The 20814-nt window shown below is 34.3% G+C and overlaps 3 protein-coding genes across 16 annotated transcripts in view; 1 reads left to right on the plus strand and 2 right to left on the minus strand.

The window, feature by feature from the left end:
• LOC134528206 (cyclin-T) overlaps positions 1–793 on the minus strand; it is a 75778-nt gene extending 74985 nt beyond the window's left edge. Inside the window, exon 1 of one of the 3 annotated variants that reach the window (XM_063361608.1) lies at positions 609–793. In XM_063361608.1, coding sequence (XP_063217678.1) covers positions 609–757 — 149 coding nt within the window. In that variant the 5' untranslated portion in view covers positions 758–793. The remainder of the gene's footprint in view (positions 1–608) is intronic. The other 2 variants (XM_063361609.1, XM_063361607.1) reach the window with 2 other exon arrangements.
• Positions 326–13658, plus strand: LOC134528209 (KAT8 regulatory NSL complex subunit 2). 6 transcript variants are annotated; one of them, XM_063361620.1, is made up of 9 exons: positions 326–438; positions 1687–1938; positions 3858–4072; positions 7882–8050; positions 8959–9122; positions 9236–9372; positions 10357–10479; positions 12457–12609; positions 13210–13658. In XM_063361620.1, exons 2-9 carry the CDS (start codon positions 1703–1705, stop codon positions 13492–13494), a joined length of 1482 nt encoding a protein of 493 aa, XP_063217690.1. In that variant the 5' UTR covers positions 326–438; positions 1687–1702; the 3' UTR covers positions 13495–13658. The 6 variants fall into 6 exon arrangements, with proteins under 6 accessions (XP_063217690.1, XP_063217688.1, XP_063217687.1 ...); XM_063361618.1 differs by having other exon boundaries at positions 357–510; XM_063361617.1 differs by lacking the exon at positions 326–438 and adding an exon at positions 803–1077.
• A 4344-nt stretch (positions 13659–18002) lies between these two features.
• The window catches only part of LOC134528207 (hypoxia up-regulated protein 1), a 67049-nt gene continuing 64237 nt past the window's right edge, over positions 18003–20814 (minus strand). For all 7 annotated transcript variants that reach the window (XM_063361615.1, XM_063361612.1, XM_063361614.1 and 4 more), the window contains one exon: positions 18003–18384. In XM_063361615.1, the coding sequence (XP_063217685.1) occupies positions 18356–18384 (29 nt within the window). In that variant the 3' untranslated portion in view covers positions 18003–18355. The remainder of the gene's footprint in view (positions 18385–20814) is intronic.

The raw sequence follows: 20814 nt of genomic DNA on the forward strand, positions 1-20814 counted from the left end.
TCCGTTAGTTCGTAAAGGGTGTATCACGGTAGGGGCAATTAAGTATATTTAAACCAAGGACGCAATAAAATTATGTTGGCTCACTCCAGCAAGAGTATAGCACCCACATTCCTAACCCGTACCTTAATTCTTCAAATATGCTACAAACATTTATTGGTAGGTCAAGATTAGGTAACGAAATGTATTTCGCATATATGCAAAACAAAGGACAATGGTACGTCTGGTTAAATGTTTCGCTGCCATTCTAACACTTCATTTAATAATTTGTTGAATAACTGTTTGAAACTTTAAAATGTATCGTTTCGTAATAAACATCTTACAGTGCAATCGTACATTTCTGCACAATAATCAACACACTATCACATGATCAATATGGCGTGACACGAATCTGCACAGCGAGGCCACGCGCGGAAGATTTGCTTCAATCTTAAAATACAAGTAAGTGGAGCATTGTTAACAAGAGACACCGACAACATACCTGTATAAGTGACATACTCCAATATAAATTAGGTAAGTTAACATCATTTCAACAGCAATAACGTGAAATTACGATTAGAAGGTAACACCACTATCCTGCAAAGCAACTGTTCTCGATTAAGGAAGGATACACTTGTAGCTTTTGTCCCATGTCTTGAATAAAATTGGCAGCTTGCTGCCTGTAGGATAATTCCTTATCTGCACTGCAACCACATCTTCTGCTTGGAGAATTATTTAATAAATATTCTTTCGAAAAATACCATTTCTCTTCGGCCGCCATTTACTCTTCCACGGGATTACGATCGACAAAACACGAGCAGAAATGTTGAGGCGGAAGTTGGGAATCCTGGTATTCTATTGGTTGACGTATCCCAATAGGTTATTTAGTTGCTCAAAAAAATGTGAAATAGTTAATAATTTAGTATTTTTTTGGTATTTATAATTATGTTAGTAAAAATTGCCAATTACCTAAATTTGTATGTAACCTAATGACAATGAAAAATATGTAGTAAGTTTTCAATGAATGTAGTATCTTCTGCGCCATTTGCAATATTTCCCTAGCAGATGGTACTTTGTTCTTGCCCGTTCTAAGGATTTGAGGTATGTTCGTAGATATTTAATCTATTGCAGCTACTTAATAAGACTTATCGATGGCCGCATTATTTTTTTAATTATATTTAACGTGTTTAAGAGAGCTACAAATATACCAAAAAGCAAGGATTTTTTTTATTAAAAGTCCCGTAATCGCAATGCATGGTGGTGACGTCATGTGATATCACGTGCTGCTATGCGCAGTAGTGTGTAAACAGTTGGTAGTGACATCAGCTGTCTTCGTAATTCTCTAGTGAAGGATGTTAGAATATAGATTTTATATTTGTATTGTGATGATATGGGCCAAACATTCAATTAAAATTGAATTAATGTGATTTGTCAAGGTTAATAAAATATTACTAAACTAACTAAACGTAAATTTGGGTATATTTTGCACCTCTTCCCAGAAATACATATATAAAAAAATTTAAAAAACTGCCCATGAAAATGTCAATTTATTTTAGAAATCTAATCACATATGAACATAATTTAAAAAATTCTAATGAATTCACACTTGGTAAGCTACGCTACCAGAACCTAAATCTTTGATTTATCAGTTCCCAACATGCCTATCACTTGAAACCCCTGTCAGATTCAATGAATTTTTTGTATCCACAGTAATACGGCCAGTATCATGTCTGCGACCAGCGCAAGCCAGGCAGCGAGTGCCACGAAAGCACCAGCGAAGCCCAAGCTCTGTCAGTTCAGCCAGTACAGCTGCTCGAAGACGGCGCTCCAAGGATACAGTTACTGCCTGAGGCACATCCTGGAGGATCCGGCCGCCCCATACAGGCAGTGCAGTTATGTTTATCCTGGCAACAGCAGGCGGTGTGTTATGCCGACTCCCAAGGACGATAAGGCAACGTTTGGGTAAGTATCACTGTTTTATATTCTACTTATTTTTCACGTGTATTTTTAGTTTTTACCAATTGTAATTTTGTATTGTATTTTAGGTAAGTTTTATAGTTTCAGATTGACCTTAAAAGGAGAAAAAAAATGGTAATTTTTGTTCCATACTACTGTCTCTTGATTTTTCTGCAAAACAGCATTTTCGAATTCCATTTGAAATATAAAATACCTAATTTGTGAGCGAAGGTAATGAATTCAAGAGAAATCGTGAGGTAAAAGTCATTATAAACTATGAAATATTCAAATGAAAATTATTAAAATCACTTTAAGATTAAATTTACAGCCATTTATACATTTTTACACCAATATTTATTAGTTTTTATCTTCTTAAACCTTACAGTTTTTCTAGTCTGAATATATAAAAAGTGTTTTGCAAAAATTCATATATTTTCACCATTTTTTTAGTATTTAAATTTTGCTAGCCTAATCAACTGTTCACATGATTTGACAGTATTAAATGTCATGGACCTTACCTTACCAACCTATAAATACTTAAGTTACAAATACCTACATATACAAAAATTTTACCTCTTGGGAGGGGAAATGAAAAACTAAATTTTGCACAATTTTAGTACTGAAACAACAGTTATATGCATTACTTTTGTAACTAACAAAAATTGGCTTTGTTATTAATACCTATCAGTTTCAGACTATGCCTCTTAAAAAAAAATGACAATACCATACCCATCTAGTAATATTAAACACAAACTATGCAACTGTAAAATACCATTAAATTACACTACAGCACAAAAAGTAACTTTTTTTATATAGCAATGATCAGCATTCCTAGTGCACACTTTAACCTTGTGCATTGCACCATTAATTGAATGAAATCTTCAATAAACTTGCAGTATCACATTTTTACAAAATAAATGCTGGTTAAATTATTATAAATACACTACTTCATACCACAAAGTATCTCGACCATTCAAACATGGCTATGACTTTTTCCATCTCACAATTTCCAATGCACCAACAATTAAGATTTAAACATAAATATAACTAACACAAATATACTAACTGAAACAATAAAACTACAACAAAATAAACAAAACCTATACCAAGTAGTGACATTTACACATGTAAAATATTGCACATTATAGTACATATTATTAATAATTAACAAGGTATATTTTATTTATTTAAATTATGTAATTATTTATTTCTAACTACTTGGTAGAGTTGGCAACAAATGTTTTCTTCATGTAAATGTCACACTGCATTTTAAACTTGACACAATATTAAAAATTACTTCTCTCTGAGTATCATGCAGTATTGCTAATATAATGTGAACTCGAAAATATTATTTTCGTAATTTTATTATTTTTCATGCAGAAGCAGCAAATGAAAAAAAATTAATGTATTTCATAATAAATTTCCTTTAATGCTGTTACATACTATTATTACATACTTTTAACATTCATATAATGCTAAATATAAAATGTGTACAAAGTTCAGTGGAATTTTCTAATTTTTTGTGCAACCTAAGTGATTAATAAATTATTGCATGTAACATAGAGATACTAAGAGTTTGTATAAAATTACTTGGAAATATAACAACCACACTCCATTAAACTCCTGGCTTAGTGTGCCTTTTCAGTCTGACTCAGTGGTAATATGTGCATATAAAATTCTCTTCAGTATGCACTAGAACATCACTTTTAAATACATCCACATTTACACCATATTTCTATGGTAGTTACCATGCAATGTTATTTTCCCGTTATATTATATTTTCAAGAATTTTGTCATTGTTTTTACTTGGTCCCTTAAAGAAGTGTAATAAAGAAATTTATTTTTTGTGTATGTAAACATTTGTTTGTACTTGCTTTTGTTTTGCTTATCCAAGAGAGCTATTTTCATGATTTCAATGATTGCAGGCTATGTTCGGAGCATGCACGCAAGTCTCAGATAGCCCGCCAGAGAACGTTGCGGAGGCACAAGCCACCTCCGACGACCGAGACGTTGCTTCTGTCGTTGGTCCATTATGTTCGGCCCGGCACCAGGAAGGCTGGCGAGAGCACCTCGCAGAGCAGTCTCGGCACAGGAGCCGCCCAAGAGACAGGCACTGTCGTCAAAGCCCTCAATCCATTTGGTGAGTTCTGGTATCCATGTGCTTCCTTTCCTTGTCACTCACGATTTCCTGTGGTTAGAGACCCTGAATTGTGAATTTATTTGGTCTCTTGCTAAAAATTCAAAACTGCTTGTATTCCATGCACACGCGTTTGCTTCTCTATTGATTGGTTTCGTTGTGAGAAACTTGCCATTCTTTAGATGGGCTGTACGTGATTTGCTTACTTTCCTGACGGCTAATCTTTAAGGAGTGTTTATAAATTCATAAACCCCATGCATAAAGCATAGTTTTGTCGCAGGGGCTTACTCTAGGGGAGGGGGGAAAGAATTTGATAAAATCTTGGAGCAAAGTGCTTCCTCCTTCTCTTCCTTTATCTCGTAGAAATAAAAATCTTTGCATGCTTCTATTTTTTTTACTTAAGACCAAGCAAAACTGCTAACTTTCCGTGTGTCAAATCATGGCATTTTAATGTTTTTATGTTTAAAATGCACACAATTTTTTATTATTACTGTCTGATGCAAAATCTAAATTTTCTTTTCATTGTTGTTTTTGTGTAAACAGCTAGCAAAAAAGTTACAGTGTTAGCTAAAGTAAATGCTTAGGACTACACAAGTTAGCAAGCACACATCAAAATGTAAATATGACAACCAAGTTTTTGCCAAGAACATATTTTAGGATGAATCTCACGTGTAAGGATGTATGTTATATTTATGTGTATTATATTTATGCACATTTGCAGGTGATATACTTTTTTGAAAACTTTTTTGTGTGAATGTTTAAATAAAGTAGTCAAATTTAATTTAGTCAAGTTTTTATAGTTGCTAGATTGATACCACCCAATGTGTTAACATTAAAACTCTTTATTTGTATATGATGGATAGTTATACTTTTTAAAATCTTTTTCAGTTTTACTATTTGTTGAATATTTATTTTTCATACCATTTCTTAGCAGGTATTGTGTCTACAAGTAGCTTTTGGGACTTTGTCTATATGTACAGTATTTTCTTTGTTAGGCTGTTTTTAAGGAGAAGTTTATTCATCTTTCCCAGCCAGAATCCACTGGATTTAAGGTGCCCGCTTAAGTCATGGGTGTACGTGACTAAGTGAGATGGGAAGAGCACTGCTCGCTGGTGCATCTAGTGTGGTATCACCTCTAAGAACAAGGCATAGGGCAACTATGATATTTGAGTGGTAACCATAACATTATATGACAAAGAAATAAAGACAAATGTGTAATACAAGTCCCTTCAGCGCTTTTAAGAATCTGTACCGGTGTTTCACTGTCTACAAATTATTCTGAAAACACCTTTTTTTTAAATCCCTTTTCACTCTCATAAATATGCAATTTAAAAACAAAATAGAATGGAAACAGAGCTAATCATCCACCCTCTGCGGATTCTAAAAAAAAAATTTGTAGACAGACACCACTCTGATATCTTGAGCAGTTTTCAAATCACGTGGTTTCTTCTGAAGCTCTGCTACCGTGTGTGTGCCCGGGTAGACGGGGCCCATTGACGCTTGCCCGCCCTCTCTATAATAAATATCACGTTACTTTACGTTATAATTAAACCCAAAACGAGTTTTAATAAGCCCAGAAGCAATTCAGGGGAAAAAGGTATTTCAGCAGTAGGCCTACTCACGTAATATGCGGCGACGAATCTGTGCGACGTCGTAGGTTATAAAAAAAGCGACGAACAATAGAATAATTCATTAAAGCAACCAACCATCTTCGCCCTTTATTTTTTACGTTGTTATAACCACACATATTAATGTACTTCAGAATATAATTGTAAATATGGACGAGTTATGTACACAAATGTATATTTTTCTCTTGCCACAGCTAAACATGTACATTGTGACGCCATCTTGTGACCGGCGAACTACTAACTATATTTATATTTTATAAAAGTATAAAATTAACTAATTAAGTTGTGAAAGCAAGTTTAAATACTTTTTAATACATAGGATTGAATATATATGTATGTACATATAATTATTTATGCCACATTCATCTTTTCTTTTTTAATTATTAATATGTATCTAGTTTATACTTCCACCACCAGGGCAGGGAAATTTCGGCGAGATTCATGCGTGCGCATCTCATCCCTTCCAAAGAGGAGTTAGTTCGCCCCTCCCTTCTTTTTCTTCGTTCCCGCGCATTTCTCCCTACATAAAGGCGAGGTCATCCACCTGAAAGTCAGTTGATCGGCCCGACGGCCAGTGAGGCTGGATTCCGCCCACTGACCATAGGACGATCATAGGGGGAGCAGCAGAACTACTGGCTATCCGTTTTCTGCTGCTCGTACCCCTCCTTCGCGAGTTAGGCCATCCGAGGACCTATCTCGGCCTAGGGAATTTGTCAACCCCCCCCCTCCTTCTTGACGATAGGGTGTACCGTGTATCAATTCAGTGTATGTTGTAAAAGCCGATGCAGGCGACAAATTGAACTGTTTGGACATTCAGGTCAATAAAAGTTCCTTGTAAAATACCGACATTTTTCAATGAATAGTTTAGTCCCATCCCTCACCCCACTAGCTATTCGCTTTCACCAGCCAACTGCGAATCCTGCCGCAACACCAGCAGCTCGACCTTCTCTATAGGATACCTGGCTCTCACCCAAGAGGGCTCGGTAAGAGACGGATCACCTTCAATACGGCCATAAGTGTTGGCGATTATCGTCTGCTGAGGTTTCCCGTGTTGATGGCTGGTCCAGACCATTGATTTTATCTGCAGTAATTATTAAAGGTCTGAGACTATCCGGAGTTGTTCCAAGCCAAGAGGGGACTTGGTGGTTGAGTGGTTAGATTACTCGCCGCCCACCGAGGCAGTTGGTGTTCAGTTCCCAGAGGGGTGAAACCAGTTCTTTCGCAAGTGAGAAATCTATATGAATATAGTAAATGTAAGTGTTCGTTCATTCAAAATCTGAAATCTCTGAAAGTTCTACACCAAATGCTTTGAAATTTTGACACAACGTTGCATTCAAATACATGTGTGTTTATTTTTATATACCAATGTCACACCTGTGACAAGTGAAAAGATAAAAATATTGATAGGGAAATACAAATTTTTAATATTTTAATTTTTATAGTGTGACATATATAGAGATATAGAAATATAGGTATATAGAGGGGAGAGCTGGAGATATAAAGAGTGATATAGTAATAGAGAGATAGAGGTATGTATATATATCTATATATATATATATATATATGTGTAGAGATATTGAGAGGTTGTGACATATATACGTATACATAGACATAGAGAAATGCTTTGTGTATGTGTATCTACTTCAAACAAATTACAAAAAAAATTGATTGAAGCATTCCAATGCATGCCTGACATTAACTAGTACCAAAATAAAATTGCTGTGAGATAATGGGTTTTGTAAGGTTACTCCCACTTCCACCACTCATTCAGTCCGTTAGTGCTCTTCTCTGATCTCATCATTCATCATAGTCTGAAATAACCCCAATATCATTGAGACATTAAGACTTAATTAATTAATTCATTCATTGTTTCAAGCCCACATAGGTAGTGCTACCTTAAATCCTAAATTTTAATAACATTTGGTGATTATGAGAAACAACTGTAAGTAAAAGTACTTGCCTACACAGTTTGTTAACACAGAATTTTACTAATTGTGTATATAATTATAAACATCTAATTTCTCAATTAAATTATTTATTTCTCTTTGTGAAAGTTAACATTTAGTATAGGTATTATCTAAACAGCTATGAACAAAGGATAGGTACTGTCAATAGTTACTGTTGTGGCTAGTTGATTTTGTTCTTTTAGCACATCATATTGAAGTGTATGATTATTTCTTACAGTTGATATTAACGCTGCGAAGGTGAATCAGAGTGTGTGCCGTGTGCTGGATTATGCTAGCGAGTCGGAAAGTGATGTCGAAGGTGCGACCGTGGACACAGCGTGGCACTCTGAAGATTACGACTCTTCGGACGCTGAGAGCGTGGACAGTCAGCAGGAAGATCCCCTCAAGTAATGTGTGATTTCATTTCTCGTTAAATTTTTTTTTTTTTAATTTTCACTGCATCTGTATTTTATGTTTATGCACATCCTTGGTGCTAACTTTTGCAGGTCATATATTTGTTTGAAAACTTTCTTGTGTGAGTGTTAGAACAAATAAAGTAGTCAAATTTAATTTAGTCAAGTTTGTATAGTGTCTACATAACTTTTCAGATGCATTGAGTGGAGGTATAGTTTGTCTCGAGCTGTTTGCAGTACAGAGAAAATGGCACCCACCATTGAATGATTGATACTACTTAACTTGTTAACATTAAAACTCTTATTTGAAATGTGATCAATAATTATAAGTTTTGATATTTTTTTCATTTGTACTATTTGTTAACAGTATCTTTTGACAAGATTATCACAGTTGTATACATCCTGAAAGATAAAATATTAATTCTAAACACCCACTATTAATTCACAGGAAAAACTACTTGTAGCGGTCAATTACTATTAACAAGACATTCCATTAATTATGTACTATATTCAAACAGCCAAAATTTTTAATATTAAATTATATAAAAATATTTAATGGCAAAAACCTTTGAATCAATGTGGGTGGCATCTTTCAGTTACATTTTCTTAAAAGTGAGAATTGAATATTATCATATTATGTTTTTGATGAAATGCAAGAAAAGGTATTTCCAAAATTCTCATTCCAAATCTTTTGTGCTCTCTGGTGTACATCTGGCAACAGAGCACACTGAAACAAGGCCAGTGCTAATAGCAGAAATCTTACATTGTAAAAAGAGAGTAAATGCCCATTAAAATGAACATGGCAATCTAAGGATTAGATACACTATAGCATACTAAAATTTTACATTAGACATTTTTTTCTTGTACTACATTATAGCACCTTGCTTCTTATGTTCTTCTAGATATAGTGGAGTGTATACCGTTGAAGAGATATCAATCATTATGAGAGAGAAACTGATACGCCTCCAATCCTTGTATATAGAACAATTTAGGCGACTTCAACATGTTTTGAAAGAACGTCGTAGAAGATATCTGCACGCTTTGAAAAAGGAAAAGGAAACACTCTGTAAGTATTTCAATTGTAAATAAATTGTTTGTAGTTTGAACAGGTTGGTGCATGTTTTACTTCAAGGAAGCTCTTTCCATGAACATGAAATACAGTGGAATCTTTTCTTACAGCAAGTATACACAACCAGCCAAAAGAAACTATCAAAGAGCAAAAATTGTATGCAAAGTTAAAGGCCCTGAATAGTTACCATCGGCGTAGTGGCATCGAAGCAGTCATGCACAAAAAGGAATTGGAAAGGCGTGCATTGGTAAGTTTTTTAGTTTTGAATATGTGTGTTTACTGGCAAATGTTTTTTGAACATGTTAAATAGCTGTAAGCATGTGAACTTTTACAATTGCCAGAATCTGATAACATTTCTGCAAATTTAAGATTAGTAAATAGGAACTTATAATATACAAAATGATTCAGTATACCATATAGAGGATACGGGTATTCTGTGAGTATAATCGTACCCCCCTGCCCAAGTAATACAATATTTTTTCAGATAAAATGAACATCCCAGTTTCCTGATGTGAATTCTCACAAAATAAAAGATAAAACTGCAGCACGAGGGGGAGTGGGGGGGACAAAAGAACACTGTTGACCATTTTCAGAGATTTACTAACCATTTATTTCACATGTCACATAGGGCACAGTTAGTATCTGTTCATTAGGAGCTTCAAGTTAAGTGTCACCTATAAAAAAATTTCTCAGATTGTAATTTTGGAGGTCCAAGTTTAAGTGTCAATCTGTCAATGTTTGAGAGAAAAATAGTTATTTAGGGTTGAATGTTTTGATGTCTCTAAGATTACATCCCTCCTCTGACAATAGAGATAATAAATGTTTGATGCACTAAGTATTTAAGCAGTAAGCCATTGCTTATAGCTATTAGAGCTAATAATCAGTTTATTTTGTTTTTTCTCTTTCTTATAATACTGCAAACTGAGATATTTTTATTTGTGTTTTTGGTTGGTGAAAACATGTGTGGTGTAGTTCTTGAAACAAATCAGTTTAAATATTTACAAGGTTGTAAGGTATTTTTAGTTTGTAGGACAGTAGTGTAAATGGTAATTGATCTGTTTAAATACCACGTTGTGTTTAGTTGCCCCAGACTTAGTGTGTCTGAGAAAATACTTAGGTGATGTATGGCTCACATGTAATGTTAGAAACGCTCATTGCATTGAGAACTAAATGAGTCTACGATTTACCCTCCCGGCTTGCTAATTGAGATTCTGGACGTGTGTGTTTGCAGGCGACAGAGGGTGTGACTGTGCGGCCGGCTCACATCGTGAAGTGTGTCTTCACGGAGGGAGGTGTGAAGTGTGGCGAGAGAACGTTGCCCAGCGCAAGGCATTGCAGGAAGCATATTCTTCATGTGCGTATCACACTTTACCGAGTATTTTTTGACGTGACAATGTCTAATAAATCAATGAACACCGGCTGCACGCACGAAAAAGTGTCCCACTACGGATGTCCAACTACGGATGTGTTCTGTTTGCTCATTGTACACATGCGTGGCATCTCTCTTCATGCTCATTGTACGCATGCGTGGCATCTCTCTTCCACTCGATTGGAACAACCATCGATTTGACTTTTCAATCATATTTTCGTCGTTTGAATTATTAATATTATGTAATTTAACTATCGTCCACCGATTTTCAGCACAATCGGTACGGTTATTTAAAGGTAATGTTGAAAATTCAAATACATTTGAACCAACAATGGTGTTTTACAGTTACACATAATAATTCAAATTACACCCGGGATCTTTTGCACAATGTTTTAAAAAATATTGTAACACATTATAAATAAGTTTTGTGTATTTGGGATGCATATTTGTTATAAAATCGTGTTAATATTATACCCCTACCGTGAACAAAGTTTTTATAAATATATATATTTATATAACATTTGAAACTATATTACCTTAGTATGGCCTCGTGGGCGTGTGGTTAGCGTACCTAACTCTTAAACTAAAGGTTGTCGGTTTGAAACTCAGCAGCTGCGAAATTTTTTTTTGTACTTGTAAAAATAAATATGGCACACGCAACATTTCAAAAGTAATAAATATATTCGAATTAATGAATGCAAATAAAAGTAAATTTATTCATTCAATTGCACATTTCATTTCACTTCTTTGTATCCATACAAAATAGTGATAATTCAATAAAAATGATTCAATTTTATTCATAAAAGTATGCAGAGGTAGATTTTATCATGCAAAAGATTGAAAAATTAAAAAAAAAATTATTCCTCAAAGAATATAATATTTTTAATGCCTAAATGGTTTGGTTCCAAAAACCTATTACGACTCAGTGTCAGGCCGAATATGATATTTCCTTTTCTTCTGGATCAATCATTTCATCAATGTTTTGTTATGACGTCACGTTAAACTATCGTCCGTAAACCGACTTTACAGACAACCAATTTTTTTTTTTTAAGTGGTTAAATAGTCAGCTAATCTGTCAAGGTCAAACCTAGATATTTTTCACCACTGTAAAATTTGATGAACATTGCTGTGAGCTGGTGGTGTTTCTTGGGAGATACTTCTGATAATTCTGCATATTCTGGAGTTTGCAGGTGCTGGATTATTGGGTGGTATCACTTGCAACTACTGAATACTGAGTTGTAGAGCAAATACATCTGCAAGATAAGTGTTTGGTGGAAAATATTGTTTAGCATGAATATAAGGATGAACCTTTCAATGCAAATACAGGCCAAAGCTAAGTTTGTATTGTACATTTCAAAGGCTTGTATGTGCACTTTTGAGCAATCCCGTACCACTCCAAGTGCTAGAGACCATATTACCACTTATTGCATGCTGTAAAATTGTTTGTGAACTTAACTAAAAATTATAGGAGTTTAGCTTAAGTTTGCTCTGTTACATGCCTTGTTGGTACATGACCATAGGATGCCCAACTTTCGGAAGTCTACAGTACTCCCACCATAGCATTCTGTTGCTGCTCCAGTGAGCAAAGCACCTGTAGATACGAAGCGAGACAAATTTATCACAAGCACAGTACATGTTGTGCAATTGCAAATTATGTGCTAACAATTAGTGATGTATTCCACATATTTTGCCTCCCTCCTCCTTTTCCACGTGCATTCTTTAATTTTGCTTCTAATTTAAAATTTACAAATTTTTATAAAATCACATAAAAAGAAACTTTGATGAAAATAACTGTGAAGAAAAGTTTCACTTTTCTTTAAATTTTTTTTTTATTTTAGAGAGAGAGAGAGAGAGTCTTGTAAAAGTCTCAAATTATTTCCAGAATGAACTTACGTGTAGTTTTGTAAGTATGTACATGTTAAATGTTAGGATAATTTTTAGAGCAAGATTTTTGTTTTTCAGGACAATCATCAAGTTCTTTTCCGTGCCTGTGGTTGTACACAAGCAGATATTCAGTGTAAGGAACCTGTTCTGAATATTTTTGAAGGTGCTTCATGTGTGTATCATACTAATCTGCCACCTCCACCTAAGTCAACCATCAGCACCACCCTGCCGGTAAGCCTATTAAAAATCTAGATCATTAACTGATTTATGGCTCCTGGGTTGAGGCAAGGACTAATATATGAGGTTTTTTTTTAAAAAAAAAAAGCCCTTGGAACATCTATGAAAAGGATGAGTGATTAAAACTAGTTGAGTTCAGGAGTTATTAGTGTGTGCGAGGGTTGTTGCTTATACGCTCCCCGCAAAAAAAAATTACAGGGTGATAAATCTGGAGAACGAGGTTGGCTAAGTTTGACGTATGCCATTGCTCTTTTAAATAATGATTCTGTGATATACACCAATTCTTGTTGTCTGCACACAAAAGCATAGTTCATTTGTGTATTGCCAACATCACTGTCCAATTAAGCTCATTGGAACAAAATTATGGCTAACAGTTGCATAATATACATGTAATTTGGGTCTCTGGTTTGACCAATTTCAGTTCCATAATAGTAATGACCCAGTGAAGCAGGGAACTGAAAACTACCCATTCCTAACATTAAGCATGTTGTTTATTATTATTGTACTCAATTCTCTCTAAAAGGGTTTGAAAGGTATGCTTACAACAAATTTTCATTTCCGTGTGTCATTGGCAAGTTTTTTTTTGTGACCTAGGATTTAGATGTTGGTGGCCAGGACAGTTCGAGTCTTGAACTGAGAGACCTAAAAGTGGAGTCGAGCGACGACATGGCATGCCAGTTCGACCCAACCTCGCCACATCACAAAGATTCCCCGGATGTGGGGAGCTCCACCCCTGGGGAGGCGATGGATTACGCTTGTGACGGCGGTGATGCGTCCATGAAGCAGGAAGAAGTGTTCAGTGAAACCGCAACCGACATCGGCAGTTCCGACACCACATTGACTGCACACTCGGACATGGATGAATCATACGAAATGTAGCTGTGCGAGTTCTTGTAGTCAAATAATTTAAGTGCATTACCTCCAGAAATTATTTAAATCCATGTTAGGATTTGCTTCCAAGAAGCATGGATAATGTTAACCTGATGGCAGAATTCTCTGTAAATTAATATTTTGTTTGTTCAGTAAAAGTTGTATGAAGTTGAGATGCCTACCTACCCTGATGCTTGATCCTAAACTCCAAAGCTCCCTTCTGGAAAAGAATAATGTTCGAGTGTTGGTGGCTACCTCACCACAAGATGAGAACACTCATGCAAGAGTTGCCTGCCAGATCATACACAAAATCACAATAGCTAAATCAGGGCCCCTTTAGTGCCAACCATATTAAGGGAAAATGAAAAAAAGATGATGAACTGCTTGTGAATATTTTGCAGTGCTGGCTGCACAATGCTGCACAAAGGTGTCTGTAAACAGATTTTAGGGAACGCATACGAAAATGGATGGCCCAGAACAATTAACCTTGTAAGACAGAGCGCCCGTAGACAGGCAGGAAGCAGGATGCACAAAGCGTGTTCAGACATTTGGTTCCGTCAAATTGTCTGCAGGCAGGTGGCTGCATCTGGCAGTGTTTCTTAAAACACAGGCAGTTCTGGCAGGCAGTGTGAGGAACGGTGGCTGCAAAAAGTCTGACTAATGAGGTGGTCACAGCAGCAGCATTCAGCCGGGTGTACACTATGCCATGGCACTTAATCAAGCTGCTCTTATTAAATTTTTTTCGTGTGAGTTGAGACTGTTAACCTTAGTCATGTTACTGCACTGCCTGTTTTTTTTTTTTTTGCTCTGTGTATCATTACTGTAGATTTTAGTTTTAGGAAAGTGTACAGTTTTCTACCGGTTTACATTTCCAGGACGATGTTTCAGGAGACCTTTGCTCACCTGTATTATTTATTTATTATTTCTATAGAGCAATCTTTAACAACTTGTTTTAAATGCTCAGTTATATTTAAAAATAATTTTACTATTCTAGTAACCATATTGACATTTGCCAATCAGCACAGGACTAATTCACTACTGAAAATTGAAAGGGGGGTTGGTGCAAGATATCTGGTTCACAGCTGCAGATGAAAATTGCATACAATGCTTAAGAAAAATTAACTTTGTTAATATTAACTGTGTTTAACACCATTATTCTATGGCTTTCAAGCTGTATTGCATACCAGTCAGCTAGACTGTAGTTGCCTACTGGCCAAACAATGTGAAGGATAGTCATGTGGGATGTTTCCAGTGTCAACATTATGATAAATTTAATTCAAACTGCACTGGAGTAATTGTCAGTTTAAGAAATTTTTTGCTATTAGAAGTATACTTTAATTTTAAGTCTGTCTATACATGGCCATTAGTTAATATGGAAATTTGACGCTCCATTCACAGTTGTGATCAGAAAAAAAAAATTAACTTTCTGGTTCAATGTACACTGGTCTAAAATTGTAGTGTGCAAGAAAAATATTGACTTCATATTGTAATAGTTATTATGATTGGGTCATAGAGTATATTTTTATTCAGTCTGTCCTGCCATCAGTTTGCATTAAAACTAGGGATGTGACGACTCCGAATCCTTGTTCGAATCCACAGTGTTTTATCATCGAATCTCGAATCCCAGTCCCACACTAAACTTCACCACATGTTATTAAAAAAATCACACATTTATTTTAATAAATTACATAGGCCTATGTATTAAAAAAAATCACATGTGTATTTATAAAATAATAAAATAAGTGCATAGTGTATACACCTGATATAAAATAGAGAAAAATAACCTCAAAAACCACACACGTAAAAGTTTTCATCTGTCTAATTCTCTGTTAAATTAATCCTTCCCATGTTTTCAATAAAATATGTTTGTGTAACGGACACCATTTAAAAAAAGTAACGTATTTTTCTGCAATGTTACATTATTGAAGGTTGGAAATGATCGAGTAGTTATGCTAATTGACAAAATGCAGCGTAGTTTATCTTATGTTTGTGCTATTTCCGTTACCTTTATAATATAGTTTAGGTATACAATTTTCTTCAGCTGGACGAACCTCAGTTCTCTGGTATCGAACAATAGCAAAAAAAATTCGAAACCGTCCAAACCGAACCTCATACAGATATAATTGTTTTGAATTAAAATGAACTGACCACCAGCATTTTGGTATTTAACTGAATGGTGAGAAAGAAAGGTTCTCCAGCCATATGTAAAATTAAAACATTATATAGCTTAGCTTTATTAAAACATTGCTTAACATTTTATAAGTAAAGTTTATGCAATAAATAATGAAGGAAAGAAAACAGTTGAGAGAAAATCATTTTGCATTTAATTTCTTTATGTAGGTATATACTTTTAATTCATGAAGAAGTTCCATCTAAATTTCAAAAAAGACTATCTTCCTTTTTCAGTGTACACGAACCATTTTAAAAAATATATTATTATAAAGATGACGAACATGCAGCATAAGGCCACATAACATATTTTTGTGGTAGACATAACCTAACATTTTTAATAAGTAAAACTTTTTAATAGGACATTTAAAAAAAAGTCGAATGTGAATTAAGTTACCTATCTACATTACAAAACCCGCTGACTGCAGTTGCTGTTTTCTTGGAAGAATGCTGCTCGTCAGAAGAAACTTTAGACTTTTTTTTGGGGTGGTTTTGGGTCATCTGGGTCGTCATTATCTTTTCTCCATTTGGAAAACTTAAACGACGTGAGCCTGCTCATCGCAAATCACCTCAAGAACAATAATATTGTAAACGTAACGTAAGAATTGCGGTCATAGAAATTTGCGTCGGAAAAAAGAAAACACAAGAAATAATGATGGCTGCCGCGACTACGCTACTCAACTTAGTACCGTACTGTAAAATTTCCTGGACCAGTACTTTTAATACACAAGATTAAATTAATATTTTCAGTACCTGACTGTTATAACTAAAAAGGGCAAAGAAAATAAATATATCCCAGTAATTTACGTAATCATTTCCTACCGCATTTGTCTTGTATTAACTTGATCACGTTAGTTTTACCGAAATACGAGAGTTCTCGTACATGCGCGTTAGTTTAACGTATTGGGTACGCAATCTTTGGTGATTTTACAACACTTCTCGTACACTCACTATAGTTAAAGGTATAATATACAATACCTTTGGCATTTGTACGATAGTTTATATTACGTAGTACGAGAAATGCATACAAAAAAATTCTCTAAAGTAAACAAAAAACAAAGCGCGCCTATATGAAAAAATGCTATGGGAGTTATGCGACAATTAATAAATTTTTATATTATTTTGTCTGCGCTTGAAACTGTTGAGGCGAAATTATGCGATAAAAGTCGGAATATTACAAGTAATGGAATTTTGTTGTGTTGTGTTTGAGAATGGTCTCAAATGGGGGTTAGAAAATTAGAAAATACCGTAATTTTTTTTTAAACGAATGTTCGGTTTTTCGAATATATTTTAAGAGGTTTCGAACCGAACCGAACGTAAGGGTTCGGTTCGAAATTTTCTAACTTCGCCCAGAACTACAATTTTCAATTACTACCTAAAACACTTAAAAACCCACCTCAAATCCTACCTCGGATCCTACAAATCCATAGGATTCGGTATATTCGACGAATCCAAGATTCGAAAATCCCATCCCTAATTAAAACATTCATAAAGGACCTGTGGTTTCAAGTCACTTCATAGCAAGCATTAAGTGGGCAACAACAATTTTCAGTATTTAACATGAAACTGATTTGCATGTAGGGGAAAAAATTGAAAACTACAAACAATCTTCAAAAGTGTAGACCAAGGATATTACTGTCAATGTAAGGAGCAAGGGAGATAAGTAGGACATCAATGGAAGGAAATACATACCATTAGGACATGGCCAAGGAGGTTAAAGAATCTTGGTCACAGCATTTTCATTACAGTACTATACTAGTTCATAACATGTTGCCCATGTAGTGCTTAAACAGAAATACACACACCAGCATCATTACAATGACTGATGTTTATACGACAGTTTATGTATAGCTGGGCTGTGCTGCATCTGCATACTATATGGCTCAGCCGGTTGTTCCGAGCAACACACTTCCATCTGTGGAGCCCAGCGTATAAAACATTTGGCTCGTGCATGCTATACTTCCTCAGCTGTGTAATAATATTCTGAGTTTTGGAACCCTACCTAAATTTTTTAAAGTGCTCAGTTATGATTTTCTGTTCCACAAAGGGTTTTGCTTAGAACTTGGGGAGTGGAGATTTTCTCGGGCTCTCTTGGAGGGAAAATGAACTGAGAATAAGTTGATCAGTAACTTAAAATGTTCAGTTCCGAAAGGACATATATCTGACTGAACTTTCCATTGACCCTACACAGGAGCATCAGTGGAAGTTTCACATCCAATTCTGCCTGATTTACACAATCACAATATGCACAGAATAAATAGCTTGTTTCCACAGTTTATTGCACTAGGCATACAAACTCATCACATACCACTGTGGTTTTAAGGGAGTTGCAAAATAACTACACAATGTAAAAAACATGTTTTACTAAGCACACAACAAGAACATGAGTTTTTCCTACAGACCACAACTGATCACAAACAACTCCATCAGTATAACCACACTACATCTATGCAACTTTACACACTTCAACATACACATGCTAATTCAAATAATTTATTAAATTACTGAATCACAAACAGAGTGTCCACTCAGATCAATCTGACAACATGGCAGGAATATAAATTAAAAAATAAATAATTTACAGTGATTTACAGTTGGTCACATATTACACTTGCCAAGTGTGTACAGATTTAATGTTCGTGTGGAAACTTGCCACACTGGTGCGTTTATGAAGTAATCACATCTTGGAATGAAGGAACTGTTACAGCTCTGTGCGGTCATGCTGTTTTTCTGTAACAAATAATAATAATAATAATAAGCAAATTGCAATAATTATTCAATTAAAATGTATTGGGAACATACCTCAACACATCTTTAAACTTGCCATATGAAAATTTTGCTGAACAATCCTCCCCACATAGTAAAAAAAATGGGTGCATTTACTTATGTATGCACATTATAAGTTATACTTTCTAACTGAAATAAAAATTTGCCTTTAATTTTGCATGCATATAATAAATTAAAATAATAAAAGCACTGCAGTGATGTTATAAATACAGTTGATAATGATAAGGTATAAATTCAATCAAATTAAAAATTTAATAAATACTCAGTATTCAATATTAATATAAATATAATTAATTTAGTAAAACAATCAAGATACATTATCATGTAATCCCTTATTTACTGTTTATAAATGGGACTACTTGTTAAGTAGCATGCCTGAAAGTCATGTTAAGTTTTGTTTAGTAAAAAAGAAGACTGTATATTAACTGTTGACAAAAAAATTTGAATGTGTAGGACATTTTCAGATTAAAAAAAAAAACCTGGGACATGGCACAGCAGCACACACACAATGACCTGTTTTAATCTTTGTTTGATAATGAAACTACAATATTTAAACAAGTAAGGGTGTACTAGTTAAAATTATCTCTTAGTGTAGACTAACTTAGCATTTAATTAAGCAAAAACATGATCGTGAAATGGCCTAGAATGATATACCTGACAAAATTGTGTTACAAGAAAAAGATAACATTAATCCTATACACATTTACGCTCATCACTTGACTAAATGATCACGTAATGCTGTGGGCTATATCATTTTTATTGCTCTTTGCTAACCTGTACCTCCTAGCATTGCAACGGAGCCCGTGGCACAAAGATAATATTCTGACTACAACTTGGTGTTGGGTAAACCATTTTCCTGCACATCATCGGTGAGTTAAGTATCTTAAATAAATGATTCTGTGTGTGAATAATCATGTTTTTGACCATTATCTTTCCTTACGTCATTCTGTTTTGAATGATTAATGTCATAAGATAGATTAATGGTTTTTACATTTTTTTGTTGGTATCACCTTTATATGCAATGAAATATGAAATACATACTTATTTTAAAATTCAATATATCTTCACATGACCAACTGTATGTAGCTTTATCAATCAAGATTTGCAAGTCAAGTGAAAGTGTACATTGAATCACAACAGACAATAAATGTGCTTTCAATATATTAAAATAAATTGGAATTTTAATAAATATTTTGTGTATATTAAATTTAAGTGTTTTGTTATATTCATTTCTCAGTAGGTGCCTTAGACTAACTACAATTACCTAAGAAATTAAATATTAAATTCAAAATTAATGTAATGTTTTTTTTGAAGTTACACTTCTTTGGGTACTTTATGGAAAAATGATAAGTGAATTTTTATGATGCACATGCAGCATGAAAAAAAAAATTGACAATGAAAACAGGCTACATACAAATTATACATACTTCTTTAGACACATTATGAAAAAATTAGTGAATTTATACAATGCATGCGCAGCGTGCTATGAATAACTGATAAGATGAAAAAAAGCTACATACAACTAAAAAATTATATATTTTCTTTTAAATCATATATCTATTTTAGCAAATAATATTGAATACTGGTCCATACAACTAAAATAATTTTATTTATTTTGAATATTGTAGCATTGCAGGCTACTGCCCTTCCCAATTGTTCGCTTTCTTTTTTTTTTTCTCCTCTAGATAATAATTAATAACAGGGTATTTATTCATAATTTCAATAATAATGTTTCTTCATGATAAGAGATATTTTTTATGCTCATGTGAGCATGATTTAGTGTAGGAATGGACATGTAATTAAAAGCAATTCAGTTTATTTAATATTTAATTAAGATGTAAGGAATGAGCCCTTAGGCTTTGTTTTTACTTGCTCAGTTTTGTAACCACGTTTTAGGTGATTTAACGTATGTATTTTAAATAAGGCTGGTAAGATTGTTTTTCAGAAATCGGAGGATTGCACTTAATAATTTTGTGACATGTAGTTTTATTGTTTGAAATGGATAAATTCTTATATGATTTAAAGAGCAGATTTGAAAACTTTCTGAAGAAGCAGGCAGGTGGTTGTTACACCGTCGGCAGACATAATTAATATGGTTTCATGCTTTTTAATGTAAATTATAATTATGTTTCTGTAAAGTAAGAAAGTCCCTAGACTGAATAATTGAAATATGGGCATGAGAAATTACGTTTTTGGAGTTTGAATGCAAGTTGTGAGTATTGCTTAGTTTTTCATATTGATACAAATGTATGGTAATATAATTTAAATCAAGTAAATGTTATAACATGGCCAGTGCTTTGTGGGTGATCTGGGCTGATGCAATAGCTGTTCCGAGTTGCGACACCTTGGCGCCAGACGCGTCCGGCGTGCGAG

This window comes from Bacillus rossius, chromosome 1 (assembly GCF_032445375.1).
Source record: "Bacillus rossius redtenbacheri isolate Brsri chromosome 1, Brsri_v3, whole genome shotgun sequence".
NCBI classification, from domain to species: domain Eukaryota; kingdom Metazoa; phylum Arthropoda; class Insecta; order Phasmatodea; family Bacillidae; genus Bacillus; species Bacillus rossius.